This window comes from Cydia splendana, chromosome Z (assembly GCF_910591565.1).
Source record: "Cydia splendana chromosome Z, ilCydSple1.2, whole genome shotgun sequence".
Classification (NCBI taxonomy): Eukaryota; Metazoa; Arthropoda; class Insecta; order Lepidoptera; family Tortricidae; genus Cydia; species Cydia splendana.
This window is the reverse complement of record NC_085987.1, coordinates 18,965,926-18,983,881: the sequence shown is the minus strand read 5'-3', so window position 1 is coordinate 18,983,881 and position 17,956 is coordinate 18,965,926. Positions and strand designations below refer to the sequence as shown.

Sequence of the window (17,956 nt, the reverse complement as noted above, 5' to 3'; positions counted from 1 at the left end):
GTATCTCACGAACCGTGATAGCTAGACAGTTGAAATTTTCACAGATGATGTATTTCTGTTGCCGCTATAACAACAAATACTAAAAACAGAATAAAATAAAGATTTAAATGGGGCTCCCATACAGCAAACGTGATTTTTGACCAAAGTTAAGCAACGTCGGGAGTGGTCAGTACTTGGATGGGTGACCGTTTTTTTTGTTTCTTTTTTTTGTTTTTTTTTTGCATTATGGTACGGAACCCTTCGTGCGCGAGTCCGACTCGCACTTGCCCGGTTTTTACTTTTTATCACTTTTAAGAGGCGTTTTTCTGTTATTTGCTTCATACCCACTCTAAACTTAGAAGCGTTTTTGCTAAAAAAAAACCACAAACAGCTACAAAAGTAAAAAACGCCTTAAGCGTGAACTGAATGGATAATTGTTAAAAAAAATGAACTGAATGGTTTTGACATTTCTTTTTTTTTAAACAAGAAATTGGTTCTATAAATAACCTAATTTTATTTTTGAAGGAAAATGTTGCGCCAAAAAAGACCTTTTATTGATTTTTATGTTTTAAATGATACTCATTGCTGTAGCGAACCGTCACCATTGACAGATGATGATAACAATGAAACATTGTAGTAGTGGTGGTTCAGGTGCTACAGCTAATGCCTACTTTCCAGCTTGGTTTTAGAACATCTATTGCCACATTTCCGAACAGTGGCGTGAAATAGTACATTATTGTCGAGGCTCGGAAGTAGCTACTTGCAGGCTGAGGATTCGTTTTAAACGGACGACCTTGGGAGTCCGTTTAATTGAATCCGAAGCCAGCAAGTAGCCTTCCAGCCGAGTCATATATAGTGCTTTTCTCAAAAATGGTGCAAGAAATATAAATATCATAGAAATATTTTACAAAAGCAACTTTCTTACGTATATATTTTCACAGAAAAAAGTAGAAACAATTGAAAAAATTAGCTTTGCTGCCTTTTTATTTTTTTAATAAAAAAATAGAAGTGTATTTTTCTGCCGAAAATACGCCAACCTATTTGAGACAGCTAAATAGTCGCGGTGCTAATCATCTGTTTGGCTGTTTAATGGGCCTGTGCCTTCATTTGATATGGCCATTTCAACTTTTAAAAAGTTTGGAACTCGACAAATAATGGAATTTGTATGCAACATTGCAGTCCCAAAATCGAGACTGCAATGTTTTTAACTTTTTAATTTTTACCTGACCATAAACTACGCGCTTCGCAACCTATTTTTTAAACGGCAAAGTCGACTTTGCCGTCCATTTTTGAGAAAATGTTATTTAAAAGATAAGATAATAGACGCAATAACTGAGCGGATGATTGGCCATATTTTCTTATTTTTAAATAGATTATGAGCCCTCGCCCATTACAATAATTTGAACTTTACAGTAAAGGAAAGTATGTGGAAATTGCATCTACGATTTTTATTTTTACAGATAGTCCCATCTATAGTCTGTATCTTTAGGTATGACGACTGGTCTGGCCTAGAGAGTAGCGTAGTGACCCTACCTGTGAAGCTGATGGTCATGGGTTCGAATCCCAGTAAGGGCATTTATTTGTGTGACGACACAGATATTTGTTCCTGAGTCATGGTTGTTTTCTGTGTATTTATGTAAGTATTTATGTATTAGGTATATTATATATATCGTTGTCTGAGTACCCACAACACAAGCATTCTTGAGCTTACTGTGGGAATTAGTCAATCTGTGTAAGAATGTCCTATAATATTTATTTATTTATAATTTATTTAAAGCCTGACAACAGTTTATTTGACCCTCGCCATTTTGCGGATTTTCAATGGTACTAATTTCTTTTACTGGCAACAAGTACTCTTTGACAACGAACGTTGGATGTCATCGAATGTCACCGATGTAAACAAACGGAAAATATCTACGAATATATTCAAATATAAACGGTTTTATTACAAAAATGCCAAAAAAATTTACCAAAGATGCGAAAAAATTGTAGTGAATGCAATCAAATACTTACAGCTTAAAAAAGACGAAGGATTACATAGCATTCCAATAAACAATGTTTTGAAGTTGGTTGTTGACATGACCGGTATTGACATTTTATAGAGCGGTTTTATTGAACTGGTTAGTTGTTTGGTTTAAACTTTAATATTTCATTTAAGGTTTATGTACATCGACGATAAGAATCCTATAATCGAATTGGAGACTGAACGTTTTATAATCGAGGTTGGTGGTCCTGAAAGCGACACAACATCTGATGAAAATCAGACTTCGTCAGAGTCAGAAAACGAAGAATATATTAATATTGAATATTTAGAATCAGATTTTGACGAATAGGTAAATTGAAAGAACCGAATTCTCTGTAAGCAATGTTTCTGACATTATACGAGTATCAACATGAAGCCAATGCCCACTACCCCGACTATACATGACGTACGCACATTATTGCCATACGTAAGCTGTTTGCAGCGACACTATCTCAGGGTTAAATAAACTGTTGTCAGGCTTTAAATAAAAGTAAACAAAATCTACCCTCATATGGCTCCTTAAGTCAGTTGAGGGTAGATGAAAACATTACATGATCAAACAATGTAGGTTAAAGTCAGGTCGTTCAGTGACAGATCCAGGCGAATTTGTATTTGGTTGATTAACCAATAAATGTAATAACTACCCGAAAATGTACAAATTATTTGTTTACTTTTATTTATATACCTAAAGATACACCCCCTTATTCATAAAAGCGCTACAAACCTCAATTAGCTAATAATCGTTTGTCTTTATCTGTCATTTTGGCTTATGTATTTGTAAGAAAGGGCTAAAACATAATGGCACGTATTTAACCGGTCAACTAATTAATTGAATTTGGGTAATTTAAAATAATAGAAATGGGTACTAAAATTAATAGTTTGGCAACAAAAACGGAGCCTTAAAATATATCAATATGAGTTGTATTTTAATGCCGTTACAGCTTTTGTTTATTTTTAGGCAGGTACCAAATATTTATTTGGCAACTGAATTATTATATTGGCGACTATTTATGAAGCACATTTTAAAAAGAAAACGGCTATCTATTAATTTAAAGATGAAGTTCTTTTAAAATATTTTGTTTGGTCTCTACACGGTCAACCTAACACGCTCCTCCTCGCTTCGCTCGTCGTCGCACCTATCTTTTGACTCTGTCAGAACACAGTGGTAACTATTAAAATTAGTAATTAAAAATTTAAAGACCTAATGGTATAATGGCCATTAGGTGTTTCATGATTAGGAATTTCGACTATAAGTATAGTAGGGTATTATTGGTAAATAAATTTGTGGTGTTTTGTGGATTAGGAAATTTGTCAATTTAAAGTAGTAGGTATGCATATGTTTAAATTTAAATTATTTAAAAATGGAGTATTTAAAGCTTATGTATATAGGTATCTTAGGTATTCTGTATATGTACAAAATATATAAACAACCAAATTTTATGATCGCTTTACAATATTAGTTGCCAACTTATTATTTTAGACGCCAACCTATCAATTCAAGTTCCCTATAATTTTTTTGGGTGGCTTGATTTTGCTGCCAGTTTTTTAATAATATGATGCTTAAATTTGAGGCTAATATAAATTTATTGGTGCTAAAATATTAATGCACAGCCAAATTATATTATTATAAGCCCAGTGAAAGTTCCTGTTTAATATTTTAGTTGTCCGGTTAATAATAAGCCAAACAACTTAACTAAATCAGGCCCGTAAAGTTTTATCAATAAGGGAGACAGAGTAAAGCGTCGCATAGTTGAGCTACAAACACAGAAGTTCTGCTACTCCGCAACAGAGGGCCTATAACCTGTGTGTAACACGCTACACACGTACGTTACATTTTTATTACTTCTTCGTTTTGTTTTTCTACAATTTGTATAATTATTACATGAGAACCTAATTTTTATTAGTTACATATATTTATAAATTTTCAATCGACAACGGACTCAACGAAAAGAGTACACAGAAAGGATGACGCCCGGGCCCGTATCATGGAACGCTCGTAAAAGGAGCACCCTACAAATTGTAAGGAATAAAACGGAATACAAATTCCTTACAATAGGAAAGTGAATGTCGAGGCAGTGATTGTTGGGGGTGGTATAAGGAGGGCACGAACCTGGATAAGCTGGTCGGTGTGAGCGTGCAGCTCCGACAGCACAGGAGCGGTCTGCTCGGGCGTGCAGTGCTCGAGGATGCGCTGGATGACTCGGCAGCCGTATGGATGTGTAGACAGCGCATACACCTGCCCTGAGAACGCGTTGATGATAAACTGCAGCGCCGTCGGCTCCACGCACTCGATGCACTTCTGTACCTGAACACAAGTACAATAAGCACTATTGACCTAACGTGCCCGTTGTAGCCATCGAACACGCATTCGGATGTCTAATCGTATAAATCGTTATTAGAATAACAGCAGTTCGCAGAGCAGCACATTCGCATGGTTAAAACAATATTCGCGATAAAATCGCTTATGCAAATTCATTGTAGGTCAACAAGTCATTAAAGCAGCAGATATAAGAACAATAAATTGATATAATACATGTCCATTTATAGGTATTAGAGGTTAAACGACTTACAACATGGTTTCCGTTCTGGTCTTTGACGCATTTTAGAACGTGTCCGTCGAGTTCACGCACGACCTCCTGCTGTTGCTCGGCAGGAATGGACTCGAGCGCCTTCTGGATCACCCGGCACCCGTACATCTGCAGCGCCAGCGCTAACACATGCCCGCGCACCTGCGTACCCAATGTTCATTAACGGACATACACATTGCCTGCCAATGTCAATTATGACAAACACTCAATTTTTAATGTGCTAGTCAACGTATTACTTCTGTAAGGTTAACAAAAGTGCCCTTTCGACACGCTGCGCGAAAAATATTTTTTCTTCTACTAGTCGACTTAAATGGTTATGGTTAAATTAAGACTTCGTATACCAAACTGTAATCGCATACTTTTCACTATGGGTTCACGACTCAACTATAATGAATGATTTCTTACGAAACGCTTTAGTCAAATGTAGTGAACTAATGAATTCGACCAATTACGTGTCCCACATCAACGTACTACTATTTAATGAATAAGAAGTGCGTTGATGTCTTTCTACTCGTTTTATCTACTGATATACTTAGCTAATTTTGTTTAATTATTTAGGTTTCGTAGTAGAAATAGTACATTGTAGGAGAGGACGGAAAACCGCTAAAACATGGACGAGTGCGTTTGAGGACCGACACGTTAGTGGAGACCCTCAAATAATACGAGTCCATCTTTAGCGTTTCCGGCCGAGGCATTACATAGTGCTTTTCACGACTACTGCGAGGAAATAAGAAAACATTTGCATAACTATATTTTGGTTTGGTTAAGTACTGATGTTTATTTTTTTTGTTGACACTTGTGTATATATATATATATATATATATATATATATATATATATAATTATATTATATGTAATATATGTTTAGTATTTATGTATGTAGCATGTATTTTATTTTATAATATTATTTATGTATTTTATTTACTTTTGGACGTTTTGGTTAGTTTACTTTTAAAATGTTACTGTGCATTCCGTAAGTTTGTCTATCTATTTTGAATTCTCCCCTCATCTACTCGAAGGTTAGCTGGAAGAGATCCCTTACAGGGATAAGTTCGCCTTTGTACCTTTATTTCTGTAAATATTATGTAAACCTGTGTTGTGTACAATAAAGTGATTACTACTACTACTACTATAAGTACTAGCCCGCGATTTCTCTGGTAGCAAATTACTAGCCACTGCCTCTGCTGTCTCTTGAATTTCGGTAGGCGTCAGCGTAAGAATATCATTTTCTTCAGTAGAAGAACTCATTTTTATAGCGAGCGTTCTCGAGAACGCGTTACGTGTTTCTCGAATTTTTAGTCAAACACAATTTACACTATCCAATTCAGTTCAGTAAGTATTTTCAGATCCCGCCTTTTTTACTTTTTTTATCACTTTTAAGAGGTATTTTTCTGTTATTTGCATCAAACCGAATCTAAACTTAGAAGCGTTTTTGCTAAATAAAACCACGAACAGCTACAAAAGTAAAAAACGCCTTAAGCGTGAACTGAATGGATAATTGTAAAAAAAAATGAATTGAATGGTTTTGACATTTCTTTTTTTGAAGTGAAAACTTCTTTAGCGGCGCTGGGCACTTTTTGATGTGGGGAAAAAAAACCGGGCAAGTGCGAGTCGGACTCGCGCACGAAGGGTTCCGTACCATAATGAAAAGAAAAACGGAAAAAAATGCAAAAAAAAAACGGTCACCCATCCAAGTACTGACCACGCCCGACGTTGCTTAACACATTCGACACCGCGTACCCGACTCTTGGGCACTCGTAAACTTTACTCAGATGCCGGCATACCCGCTAGTCGGGCAAGAGCTATAAACCTACACGCGAGGCCGAAGTGCCCGACAGGCGGGCAAGCATTGCATCTTCACTACCTCAGGGCTGCCACTGCCACTAACAGAAAAAATTGTAAGTCTTCTGATTATTATGTGGTCGAAAAGTTGGTATAGTTGATTATTATATTTTATTACTTCACTTTGTATTTTTATTTACTTTACCTAATGCGATTACAAAATAAAAATTCTTATTAGTTGGTTACGTGAAATTGCATACACGGGTATGTATCAATAGGAGTTAGAATTAGGAGAAGAACAAAACGGGGAGCCTAAACAGATGAGACAGCAGATTTAATTTTATCCACGTACTTATACGAAAGTTACTTGGCACAGCCCTGAGCGTCCGCCGCTTGCCCGACTAGCGGGTTCGCGGCGTGCGGCATTGAGTTGCACGTCGTTGCCCGACTAGCGAGTACTGTCGGTTTCTGGGGTATTGTTTGAAATTTTGCCTGGTTGCGAAAGTGTTAACTTTGGTCAAAAATCACGTTTGTTGTATGGAAGCCCCATTTAAATCTTTATTTTATTCTGTTTTTAGTATTTGTTGTTATAGCGGCAACAGAAATACATCATCTGTGAAAACTTCAACTGTCTAGCTATCACGGTTCGTGAGATACAGCCTGGTGACAGACAGACAGATGGACGGACGGACGGACGGACGGACGGACGGACGGACGGACAGCGAAGTCTTAGTAATAGGGTCCCATTTTCCTTTTGGGTACGGAACCCTAAAAATGACATCGTAAGGCGATCACGTGACCGTAAGGTTTAGATGGCCACTCATTTAGATGGCATTTAAATCAATAAAGAAAAACTCAATGACATTACATGAAAAAGGTTCTAATCTTGTACGGGTTGAAATACGAGGATCTAACAGTTACATTCTAACTTTATATCACTCAAATATAATTCAATAAAGCTACATCTTGATGAAATCGCTAATAAAAGTGAACTCTAGTACTGGTGAATAAAACTCAAAATATCATGACCAAATATATTTAGATGCGAGGTCTGCAAGGTAACTTTACAATTTCTATTCGAATTTTAAACAATTAACGCTACAATTTTGAATTTCGAATTTTAAACAAGCTCACTGACCAGCAATTTCGGAACTAAAGTTTTTCAATAGAAAGGAGGATGGGTCAATTATACATAGTGCTGCAGACATTTTGGACTAGTCATTGAGTTTTTACTTCTGTAGGCACTCCCGGAGTGCAACCCGTTTTTTTTTTAAACAAGAAATTGGTCCTATTAATAACCTAATTTTATTTTTGAAGGAAAAAGTTGACCCAAAAAAGACCTTTTATTGATTTCTATGTTTTAAATGATACTCATTGCTGTAGCGAACCGTCAGCAATGACAGATGATGATAACAATGAAACATTGTAGTAGTGGTGATTTAGGTGCTACAGCTATTGCCTACTTTCCAGCTTGGTTTTAATTATTTTACCTGACTTGTAGGACGGAATACTAGTACACTCTGAGACGAAGATTGTCTTATAAAAAAGTTTATTTCTTCTGGATTACATGGGTTTTTAGATGTAAAGCTTCGATTGGATATAATAGGTAAGATAGTAAATTACAATTATAGTGGGTACACAATTGTATTTCTTTCATCTGGTTCTAATCAATGTTGATATATATATTACGGACACATGAACGTCTGAATTATGAAGCAATTGTTTATACTGTACAACCTAAAATAAATAATTAATTTGAGCTATTTTGTTTCGTCCTCTTGACCGCGGCAGCACGTGTTTGGTCAAATTCATTATGTGTAGACATCGGATTCTATGGGGCAGAATTTATTGACAACTAGGGAGTTCCTATATCGATAAATTAAATTATCGATACTTTTCCCTGATACTAGTGATCGCCTCCAGTTTCGTTTGTAAATGTATATTATTTTTAGTACCTATTATTTCGGGGTCGATGATAAAGTTTACACAAAGCCTATTTTATATGACCACTAGCAAAAAGAATAGATAGTATAGAGGAGTCCTGTCATAGTAAATTTTGTAGTTACAGTAAATTTACTGCCATCTATCAACACACGACTAAAACTCAAAAGAAAACGTATAAAATTATCAAAAAACTGTATATATATGGATAAATGATTTTATTATTTTTATATCATTTTGACCCATGTTCATTCGCCGATATCTGGGCGTTTTCAGAAATAAATATCGAAAACCCGATTCTCACAGATCCCGGTGTTTTTGGGTTCTTTCAACTCAGAATCACTAGCATATTCAATTCTGATGATAAAATAAAATGTCCCAAAAATTTGTATGAAAATTGTATATTCCACTACGTCACGCACATACTTCGGGCATACTGAAAATTCCTGGATTGGCCACTTAGAAAAAATAAGTCGTTTCATATATCAGAATCCAGAAACTTTCAGTATGGCCCACGTACAAGTGAAATATTTTTTCATACTAAAACGTGACGTAATGGAATGGACATTTTGGGACATCTTTTTTTAATGGTGGGATGGAGAATGCTGTCGATTCTGAGTAGAATGAGCCCAAGAACGTCCAGATGTGAAAGAATCAGGTTTTCAATATTTATTTCTGAAAACGCCCATCTAAGTGTTAAAATTGTTAAATACGAAAGGTGGGTGCGCCATCTATCCGAGAATGACTTTTTCTTGATTTCCGAGGCACGTTTTTTCCTTAGACTTTATTCAACTTATACGAAGTTACATATGTCTTTGCCACTAGGTTAAAAAAAATTACGATAAGTGAAGTTTAAATATCCGTTTAAAATAAAGAAGAAGGGAATTTAGTTATTATTTTGTTTCATCTGTATGTGTAATTGACTACAGCGTTTGCTTATGAATTATGTATGAATATTAAGTTGATTCAGAACCTCATAGTGAAAAGTATGCAAATGAAAAGTCTTAATTCAACCATTACAGTCGACGAGTAGAAAAAATACTAATTTCATTTTTTAACGAATGCGGAGGTACTGAAAATAGATAATCTGAAAGTGAGTCATTGTTAGGGAATGCAAATCGGTTATTTTCGGTTATTTTTTGTATGGAAATTATCGGTTATTAACCGAAACCGCGGTTATTTCCATACAAAAAATAACCGATTTGCATTCCCTAGTCATTGTTTAGCTATAAAGCGTGATAGTGACATGTTTATACTAAAATATTTGTTTACATAAAAATTGCAAAATGTTATGCATTTCTGAATCAATAGGGAATATTAGGCAAAGCTCTGCGTAGGTGGCACCTTTGTGGCAAATACAGTAAACAAACCACATTGACACATGGCCTACCGCGAAACAAGAAAATCGAAATTTCGTTATCTAATCTCTCTATCACTCTTGCATATTCGAGCGATAAAGAGGCAGATAACTACATTTCGATTTTCGCGTTTACCGGTAGGCCTTTGTTAACAAACCGCCTTGATGCATCAATGTCATATTTTCTTGTCTGTGAAAACTTGTCAAAAAACAGTTTAAGGCACAGTATGTATAAGTTAGTCTATGAATTTACTGAGTCGGTAGTGCTGCACTCTGGCGGCAGAACATTGCAGTAATATCCCCTATTCTGCACCATTCGTCCGATTCTCCGTTCGTCTAGTCGGTCTCCGTTCGTCCATTTCTGTACCTCCGCATTCGTTAAAAAAACCGCGCGCGAATATGTAAATGAATTAAAGAATATGAAAAGAGAAATGTTCGAACCTTTTGTGCTAAAGTCGTTTTCTGTTCTGTTGTCCCGAACTCGAAGAATTTTTGTATTACATAATTTCCAAATACGTCAGTCATGAGGCTGTAAGCAGCTCCAATGATTTCATTGAACACCATCTGTTTTTCCTGAACTGTTGCCCTTTCTAATTTTTGTTGAATGAATCTGCAATAAGGAACAAAAAAAACAACATTTTTATCATACATGAAATTACCTAGCGTATAGCGCTATACAAGAGCTGACGCCGAATAATTTCGTTATTTAGAAAATGTAACCAGGCGTATGTTCTAATAAAAACGTACAGGATATATTATATGAAAGCCAATGGTTAGCAGTGAATCAGTGATCTTAGTCACAGTGGGAAGCTAATTACCTAGAACCGTGCTGGTCTTGTGAGAACTCCACAATGTGATTAGCGAGATCCCGTAATTGCAAATTAGGAAATCGATTGTTTCGGAAGTCTTCGAGAAGGCGAGAGCGGCCGGCGGGCGGTTTGTCCGCAACCAGAGCGCCCACTGATACACCGCCGACTCCCACGCCGCTCACGCCACCCACACCGCCAACGCCCACACCAACACCGCCACCCACTAGTTCTGTTAGGAAAAAATGCATTGAAATTTCTTTTTCACCTCAGCAGCTCGAACAAGGGTACTTTGCTTCTTAAAAACAGTGAGCAAAATGCGATTTTGCTCACTGAGTCATTTTGTCTCACTCAGTGAGCAAAATCGCATTTTGCTCACTGAGCGTGTTTCACTCAGTGAGCAAAATGCGATTTTGCTCACTGAGTGAGACAAAATGACATTCAAGTGACCTTTATAGTCAAATGTCATTTCAACATGCGGGGTCTAATACAAGTTCGATATACTTGGGTTCTATTATCTCTGTCCCTCTAGGTATGTTCTCACTGCTTAGGGTGAAAAATTTTGTGTACTACTCGAGATCAAAGTTATTTACATCTCGTGCGCTTTTGAATCCCTTACTACGCTCAAGATTCTAAATTAGATTCACTCGCTACGCTCGTGAATCTATTATAGAATCTTTCGCTTGCACGGGACTCAAAATAAGCACTCGAAGAAATATCAAACTTTGATCTCTTGTTGTACAAATAACTATATCCTACGGCGCTAGTGTGAAGAAGATTTCCTAGTCGTTTTCAGACCAGTGCCGCAAACGAATGCGTAAACAATAGGAGTATCGTAGTGTGAAAACCGCCTAAAACGGAACGCTCAACGCAGATGACTTTTTAATGGGTAAGTAATTTAATATATACCAATTATTAATATAAAATTCACAAGATATACGCTCACTTTGTATAATTTTGAATAATATAAGGTTTGCATTGTATAAAACCCGAATTGTATAATGTTAAAATGGCACATTTGTTTTTAAATAACATTCAATGTAGATAATTTCATGTTGTATAACAGTTAAATTTCATAAAACTTATATAGTCGAACGATCAAAAACTATATCAGTTAATAGATCTAAGAACATAAATAAATAATAAATTCTGTTAAGTTATTAAACCATGGACCAATTTCGTTCTGGCGCTTGGCCGACCGATGCCGCGGCACGCTCGCTTCGCTCGCTCGGCTCGCGCGCTGTTTGTTCGCAGTTCAACCTAACACTCCTCCTCGCTTCGCTCGTCGTCGTACCTAACGGAGACCTGCTTTAGTACTAGAGAACAACCGGCAGAAGATATTAATTTACTTTGTTACATGTATGATCATATGTATAATTTGGAAGATATTTCTCTCATGTATGTAATTATTATGTTATAATCAGAGATCGGACAAATTTGCGTCATTGCTCGCAATAATGTAGACATGACTCCAAAATTGATTAAATAATTAATCATTTAATTAATTTCTTACCTGAGGTTTAATTTTGATTCCTAATCAATAAATAACACAAAGATTTCTTATAATGTAAATTTATTAAAGAAAATAATCAGCATATTTTTAAAATTTTCTGTAAGTACTCATTTTTTATGTCAAAAATATATTCAAATTATTTAAGTGCTATTTATTGACTAGGGAACAAAATTATATCTCAGGTAAAAAAAAAATTAAATGATTAATTATTTAATCAAATTTGGAGCCATGTCCACATTATTGCGAGCAATGACGCCAATCTGTCCGATCTCTGGTTATAATATATATATAAGATATTTCAAATATATTTATTTGTAATTATGACTAAAAGTTATGAATGTTATATAAAAAATAATTAGCCACTACAAACATTATATTATTATGTACACATAATATTATTATGTATTAATACATAATATTATTATGTATTAATATATACGATGTTAGAGAATTTCTACCCTATATGTTATAAACATATATTTATTGTTGGTAGCCCTAACGTGTGTTATATGTTGTGAATGATATTAAAATTAGATTATATCAAATGTTGGTATATATTACAAGACGCACCCCTTTTTGATTGATGACTTAACGATTGAAAGACGATACAAACTACGAGTAGATAACGTCTGGAGAAATTATAAATTTTATAAAAGGCTTTATCTCGGAAACTATTAGATCTACAGAGACAATTTTAGTCTCGTATTGTAGCAAATTTAGTCTACTTTAAAACCGTCATGAGAAAGTACTATCAGAACTAGTCCTTTAGGGTTATAATCTCCCAAATAAAAAAAAAAATCTGAAATTTTCGGGTTTACTTCGATTTTTGACAAAGTTGCGTTCGGCGCTTGAGGTCACAAACTTGAATTTTTCATTGGGCCAACTCCAAGGTCATAAACAAAAAAAGAAAAAAAAGTATCTGAACATTCTGAACGTATTATCCGATAGATACGACAATCGAATAGGCAACGGAGTATGGAGGCAACTGGTGGTTTTGTCTGGACCCCCTGTATGTTGTTCAGTTCCTTTTTAGTTGTAGGTTAATTAGTAAATAAGTAAATACTAACTAATAAGTCTGCAAAAAATCTGAACTACCGGATTTAACGCAAACGAACCCCGTACTTTCAGGCGACAAATTTACTGTATTAAAAGTCAAACTATTAGGTATATATTATATTATATCGTCGGGTGACAAGCAAAAGTCACTAACTAACACCATTGAAATTATTGGACAATAAACCGTGTTACAAGTGTAATAAAGTGCATTGTTACTTTAATTTTTTGATAGTAGGTACTTAGTGACTTTTGCTTGTCACCCGACGATATGGTCCACAAGTTCAACACGAAATTAAGTATCAATAACAAGCTTCCTGGAGTTGCCTGAACTTTTTCTTACGGCTATGAAAATATTTTGCCTCAAAACGGCAACATTCAAATAATCTTTACAAAACATATGGTCCTATTTTCCCGCACTAGTGCGTAAAGTAGCACTTTTTGTGCGATGTCAAAAGTTTAAAGGGCCATATGTATTGTAAAACGTTGTACGATACACGTGCGAATAGGTAATTTCCTCTTCTCCGCACTTGTATCGTAAATAACTATTTCTCAAACATACACGTCTTATCTAAAGGGGCCCACTGATTAACAGTCCGCCGGACGGTATCGGCCTGTCAGTTAGAACAAAATTTAGACAGTTCCGAACAACTGACAGGCCGATACCGTCCGGCGGACTGTTAATCAGTGGGCCCCTTCCCTTCACACTAGAAATCGCAAAAACCGCAAACTAACAGCTAGTTCTGATTTTTTTGTATGTTGTTACTCGGAGTAATTAATTGGTTATATCCTCTAAGTGTTGTTAGGACTACTACCAGTAACGTATTTTCCTAGTTTACAGCTTCGAAATACCTGTGCCTACTTTGCACCACTCGATAAACCGCGAAGTTTTCGAGTTTTTCAATTTCTCAATGCAACAGTGCGTTATTTAATCAAAAAAGTCTAAAAGCAAACTACGAGTAAACTACCTAAAACATCTCCAATTTGAGACTAATCTGCTCTATAGGTTTAATACTAACCGAGATATCTCTGCAAAGATGGGCAATTTTGCCCAGTATAGTGAAATTTTAAGATTTGGTAAATTTTCGACCCCGGAATCTGGTAAATTTTCGAAAAGCAATGACATATGTAGACTGTTTACTCACATACCTTAAAAATTATAAAAATGGGTAAACTGCATTTTTCGCAAATTTGCTATGTTTAGTTCTTACAATGGTTAGAGAGTAGTTTGAAAGGAAAAACCATGTAGAGTTAGCCCAAGAAAAGTATGCAGCGATTTTGATAGCCCGTCGCAGTGCAAGTGTTATTTTAAACGTCAAACTTCTATGAAATTATGACGTATAAATAATACTTGCCGTGCGTGGGCTATCAAAATCGCTACAGACTTTTCTTGGTCTAACTCTACCTACAGTCACGGAATTTGATGATTTTTAACTTTTGAACCTTAATGCCATTACATAGAATCGACAAAAAGTGACAAACATTCAAATACCGTGACAGTACCTATTTAAAGTATTAATATTTATGTCGTATATTATCTTAAAATGAATGGTTTGTCCCTTATTTACAAGGTGAATGCCTTGTAATGTAAACATGCTTTGTAATAGGTACAAGGACATTTTTTTGGTTAGAATTGTTCATTTTGAACGCTTCGTAGTGGTGGTTGGTTTTTAGTGTTCGATATGAAAGGCCTAATAGCTGAGCATTGGATTTTGAGTGTGTTCGAGTTCCTAATATAAGTTCGGGTTATTGCAGTTGCCGGTTCGATATCACGACAGAGACAAATCTTTCATAATAATACTCGGAAAGTTACAGTTCTGTCATATTTGCATAGTTTATTTTTTCCGATTTACTTTTACATAACAGTAAATACTTTTTCACCACACACCACACCAGCTGGTAAACGCTCGCTTTATTAATTAAAAACTGACAAGAATCTTGCATTTTATGCACAAGTGTGACAAAGTAGCTTGATACTAATTTTAACCCTTAGTATGGTTTAACCACCACATACGCGCCAACAGAATTCCAACTTTAGCATTCCGATTTAAGGTTCAAACTAGATTGCATTTTCGGGAAATGTGACTTGTATTCAAATGGATCATGAAAGCTGGATTAATTGAAATACAGGGTGATCAATCCAAATGGGTTAGTATGGAGAAGTCAGAAACTATGAGAGACAGCGAAATCTGTTCTTAGGAACCATGGCTTCGATTTTAGATTTAATAATAATGGCATTCAATTTTTTTTTATCTATCATACATAACCGGGATTCGAACCTGGTCAATATTCTTTATGTAATCGCGAGTAGTATTTGTTTGTATAGCAACTTTTAAACGATGCGTGATAGGTGGGAGGTGCTCGACCAAATATCATAGAGGGCCCCGAGACAAAACAAACTATGTACATTTAAAAAAAAATCAAAATGGCCGACTTTTTTTTTATTTTTTTCAAGTTGGTCCGAGCGCGCTGAGATTTGACATGCGGCGAGCCTGGGGCCCAAGATTACCACGACAAAAAAAATTTTGGAAAAATCCAAAATGGCGGCGGACACGGGCAAAGTCAAACTTCCAAGTAGGTTAAGCGAGCCCGAAGGGCGAGCTTCAGGCCAGGAGGCCGAAGGCCGACCCCGGCGGAGGGCCGAAGACCCGGAGCCTCCACCCCGACTCCCGATCGCCCTGTATATTTGGATTTTTTGAGAAACCTTGTAGATTGGTGGCCTGGAAAAGGGTTAAAAGTCGTTTCCTCGTGTCGGCTGGTAGAATTGACTTTTAAGTGATGATTATGAATGATAAATATTTACCCCCTTATATAGTGTCATATGAATACGCACTATTAGCCTTAATTAATATTTATCTACACACATCATAAACCCTCTATGATGCCTTCAAAATCCGTAAATAATGGCCCACATTACGATAACTGTTTTGTTACAGCAAATTTCTTATCTGTGAAAATGTTGTAATACATGGCCAAGTTTTGACGTGTTCAACTTTACTCCTAGGGGTAATCGCGGAAGAAACGGGTAATACCTACCAATATGGTGAAATATTTACCTGATATAGTGCCGACTCCGCTTAGCTTGCTTAGCAATGACGACGAGGAACCAAACATTGCATTTGACGTAAGTCCCTGTGCTAAACTGCTTACCGCTCTGAAAATATATTAAATACGGTAAATAAATATATCATTGTCAATGTACCTATAAAAACATCAATTTGTCGGCTTTTGGAGTCTATATACCACCCACATTAGTTATTAAGGCTATTTCCACATTGATTTCTAATAAAATTAGGTAGATTCATGTGCCAATTAGTCAAATTTTAACTCAAACTCGTTTATTTATATTCTTGGAGATAATTATGTCTCTACAGCAGTCAAGCCTCACGAATTGCCGTACCGTAACCACTGTGGGTCAGTCATATATCGTAATTAATGTACTAAAAACCGGCCAAGTGCGAGTCGGACTCGCACACGAAGGGCTCCGTATCATTACGCAAAAATACAGCAAAAAAAAAAATCACGTTTGTTGTATGGGAGCCCCACTTAAATATTTATTATATTCTGTTTTTAGTATTTGTTGTTATAGCGGCAACCTTCGAGCAACACGGAAGGGAGGCGGCATTCGCACTATTTCCCCTCTGCCGAGGTACAAGATTAGCGCGTCAATCTAATCTTGCGCGGCTAATAAAACAAGTTGCACTTGGATTTTTCACTAGACCGAGTCCAGACGCGCGCGTGAACACTGCTGCACAAAAATGCCTGTTTGCTCGGTTTTTTGTTATAAAAAGAGGTCGGGGACATCAAATTTACAAAAAGAAAGTGTTACATTTCACATGTAATATTTTTTTTTACATATCATACGTTTAATTACATTCAAACACAATTATTATATTTTAGTCTCATGTAATTGTTGGATTTATCGATTTTGCTCGCTCAGTACAAATTGCGGATCGGTCGAGCGACAAATCTGACTTCTCATCTCTCAGAATACAATAACATACTTCAACGAAAATGTGTTAGTGTGGGTGTTGTGACACTTGTCACTCATCCGTACACAAAAAGAGATCGAGGTTTGCAAGATTTGTCTTTGACGTGTGTCATTTTCTATGTATTTGTGTCGTCATTACAGATTGGATTTTGTATGTAAGTGTGTGAGAAGTGCGACTGTGTGCACCTTTCCCCCCGCGAAAAATGGCAGAAAGATTTGTACGGTGAGATATCGCTTGGGCCCCTCCCTTCCGATGTGTCGGAAGCCGGTGTTGCTCGAAGGCGGCAACAGAAATACATCATCTGTTAAAATTTCAACTGTCTAGCTATCACGGTTCTCGAGTTACAGTCTGGTGACAGACCGACAGACGGACGGCCGGACGGACAGACGGACAGCGGAGTCTTAGTAATAGGGTCCCGTTTTTACCCTTTGGGTACGGAGCCCTAAAAAAAGGAACTTGGTAAAAATCACGTAGGTCAGGGGCTTTGGACAATATAGCTTTTACCTGTACTTAGCGGTTTCAGCTCCAGGTGCAGCAGAGACGGGGCGAAGGCCGACTGGGCCGAGCGCCGCGCCCAGCGGCGGCGACAGTGGAGACGGGCCCCACTTGCGGGCGTACTCCTGTAGCGCGGCAGCCGGCCCGCCGCCGCCGAACTCGAGAGAGTCTCGACGCGCACCTCCTGCTCCGCCTGCAACACCACACACCTTTTCACATCACCTATTCGAAAAAGGGCTTTTTCTTCCCCGCTAGGAGGGATCAAAGTGGCACTTTTCTTCCCTGCTAGGAGGGATCAAAGTTGTACTTTTCTGTTCTAGGATACGATTTTTTCTTTCTTGCATACTATTGTTTTTGGTCAAATTATACATATTTTGGAACATAACAATTTCCTCATAGTTGATGTGAAAAGCAGTATGTGTCACAC

General features: G+C 36.7%; 1 protein-coding gene across 4 annotated transcripts in view; it reads right to left on the bottom strand.

The window, feature by feature from the left end:
• The window catches only part of LOC134804720 (maternal protein pumilio), a 362,073-nt gene that overhangs the window by 19,304 nt on the left and 324,813 nt on the right, over window positions 1-17,956 (bottom strand). For all 4 annotated transcript variants that reach the window (XM_063777883.1, XM_063777885.1, XM_063777884.1 and 1 more), the window contains 6 exons: window positions 17,539-17,722; window positions 16,099-16,196; window positions 10,489-10,708; window positions 10,112-10,280; window positions 4,573-4,731; window positions 4,113-4,307 (listed from right to left, as the gene is read on the bottom strand). In XM_063777883.1, the coding sequence (XP_063633953.1) occupies window positions 4,113-4,307; window positions 4,573-4,731; window positions 10,112-10,280; window positions 10,489-10,708; window positions 16,099-16,196; window positions 17,539-17,722 (1,025 nt within the window). The remainder of the gene's footprint in view (window positions 1-4,112; window positions 4,308-4,572; window positions 4,732-10,111; window positions 10,281-10,488; window positions 10,709-16,098; window positions 16,197-17,538; window positions 17,723-17,956) is intronic.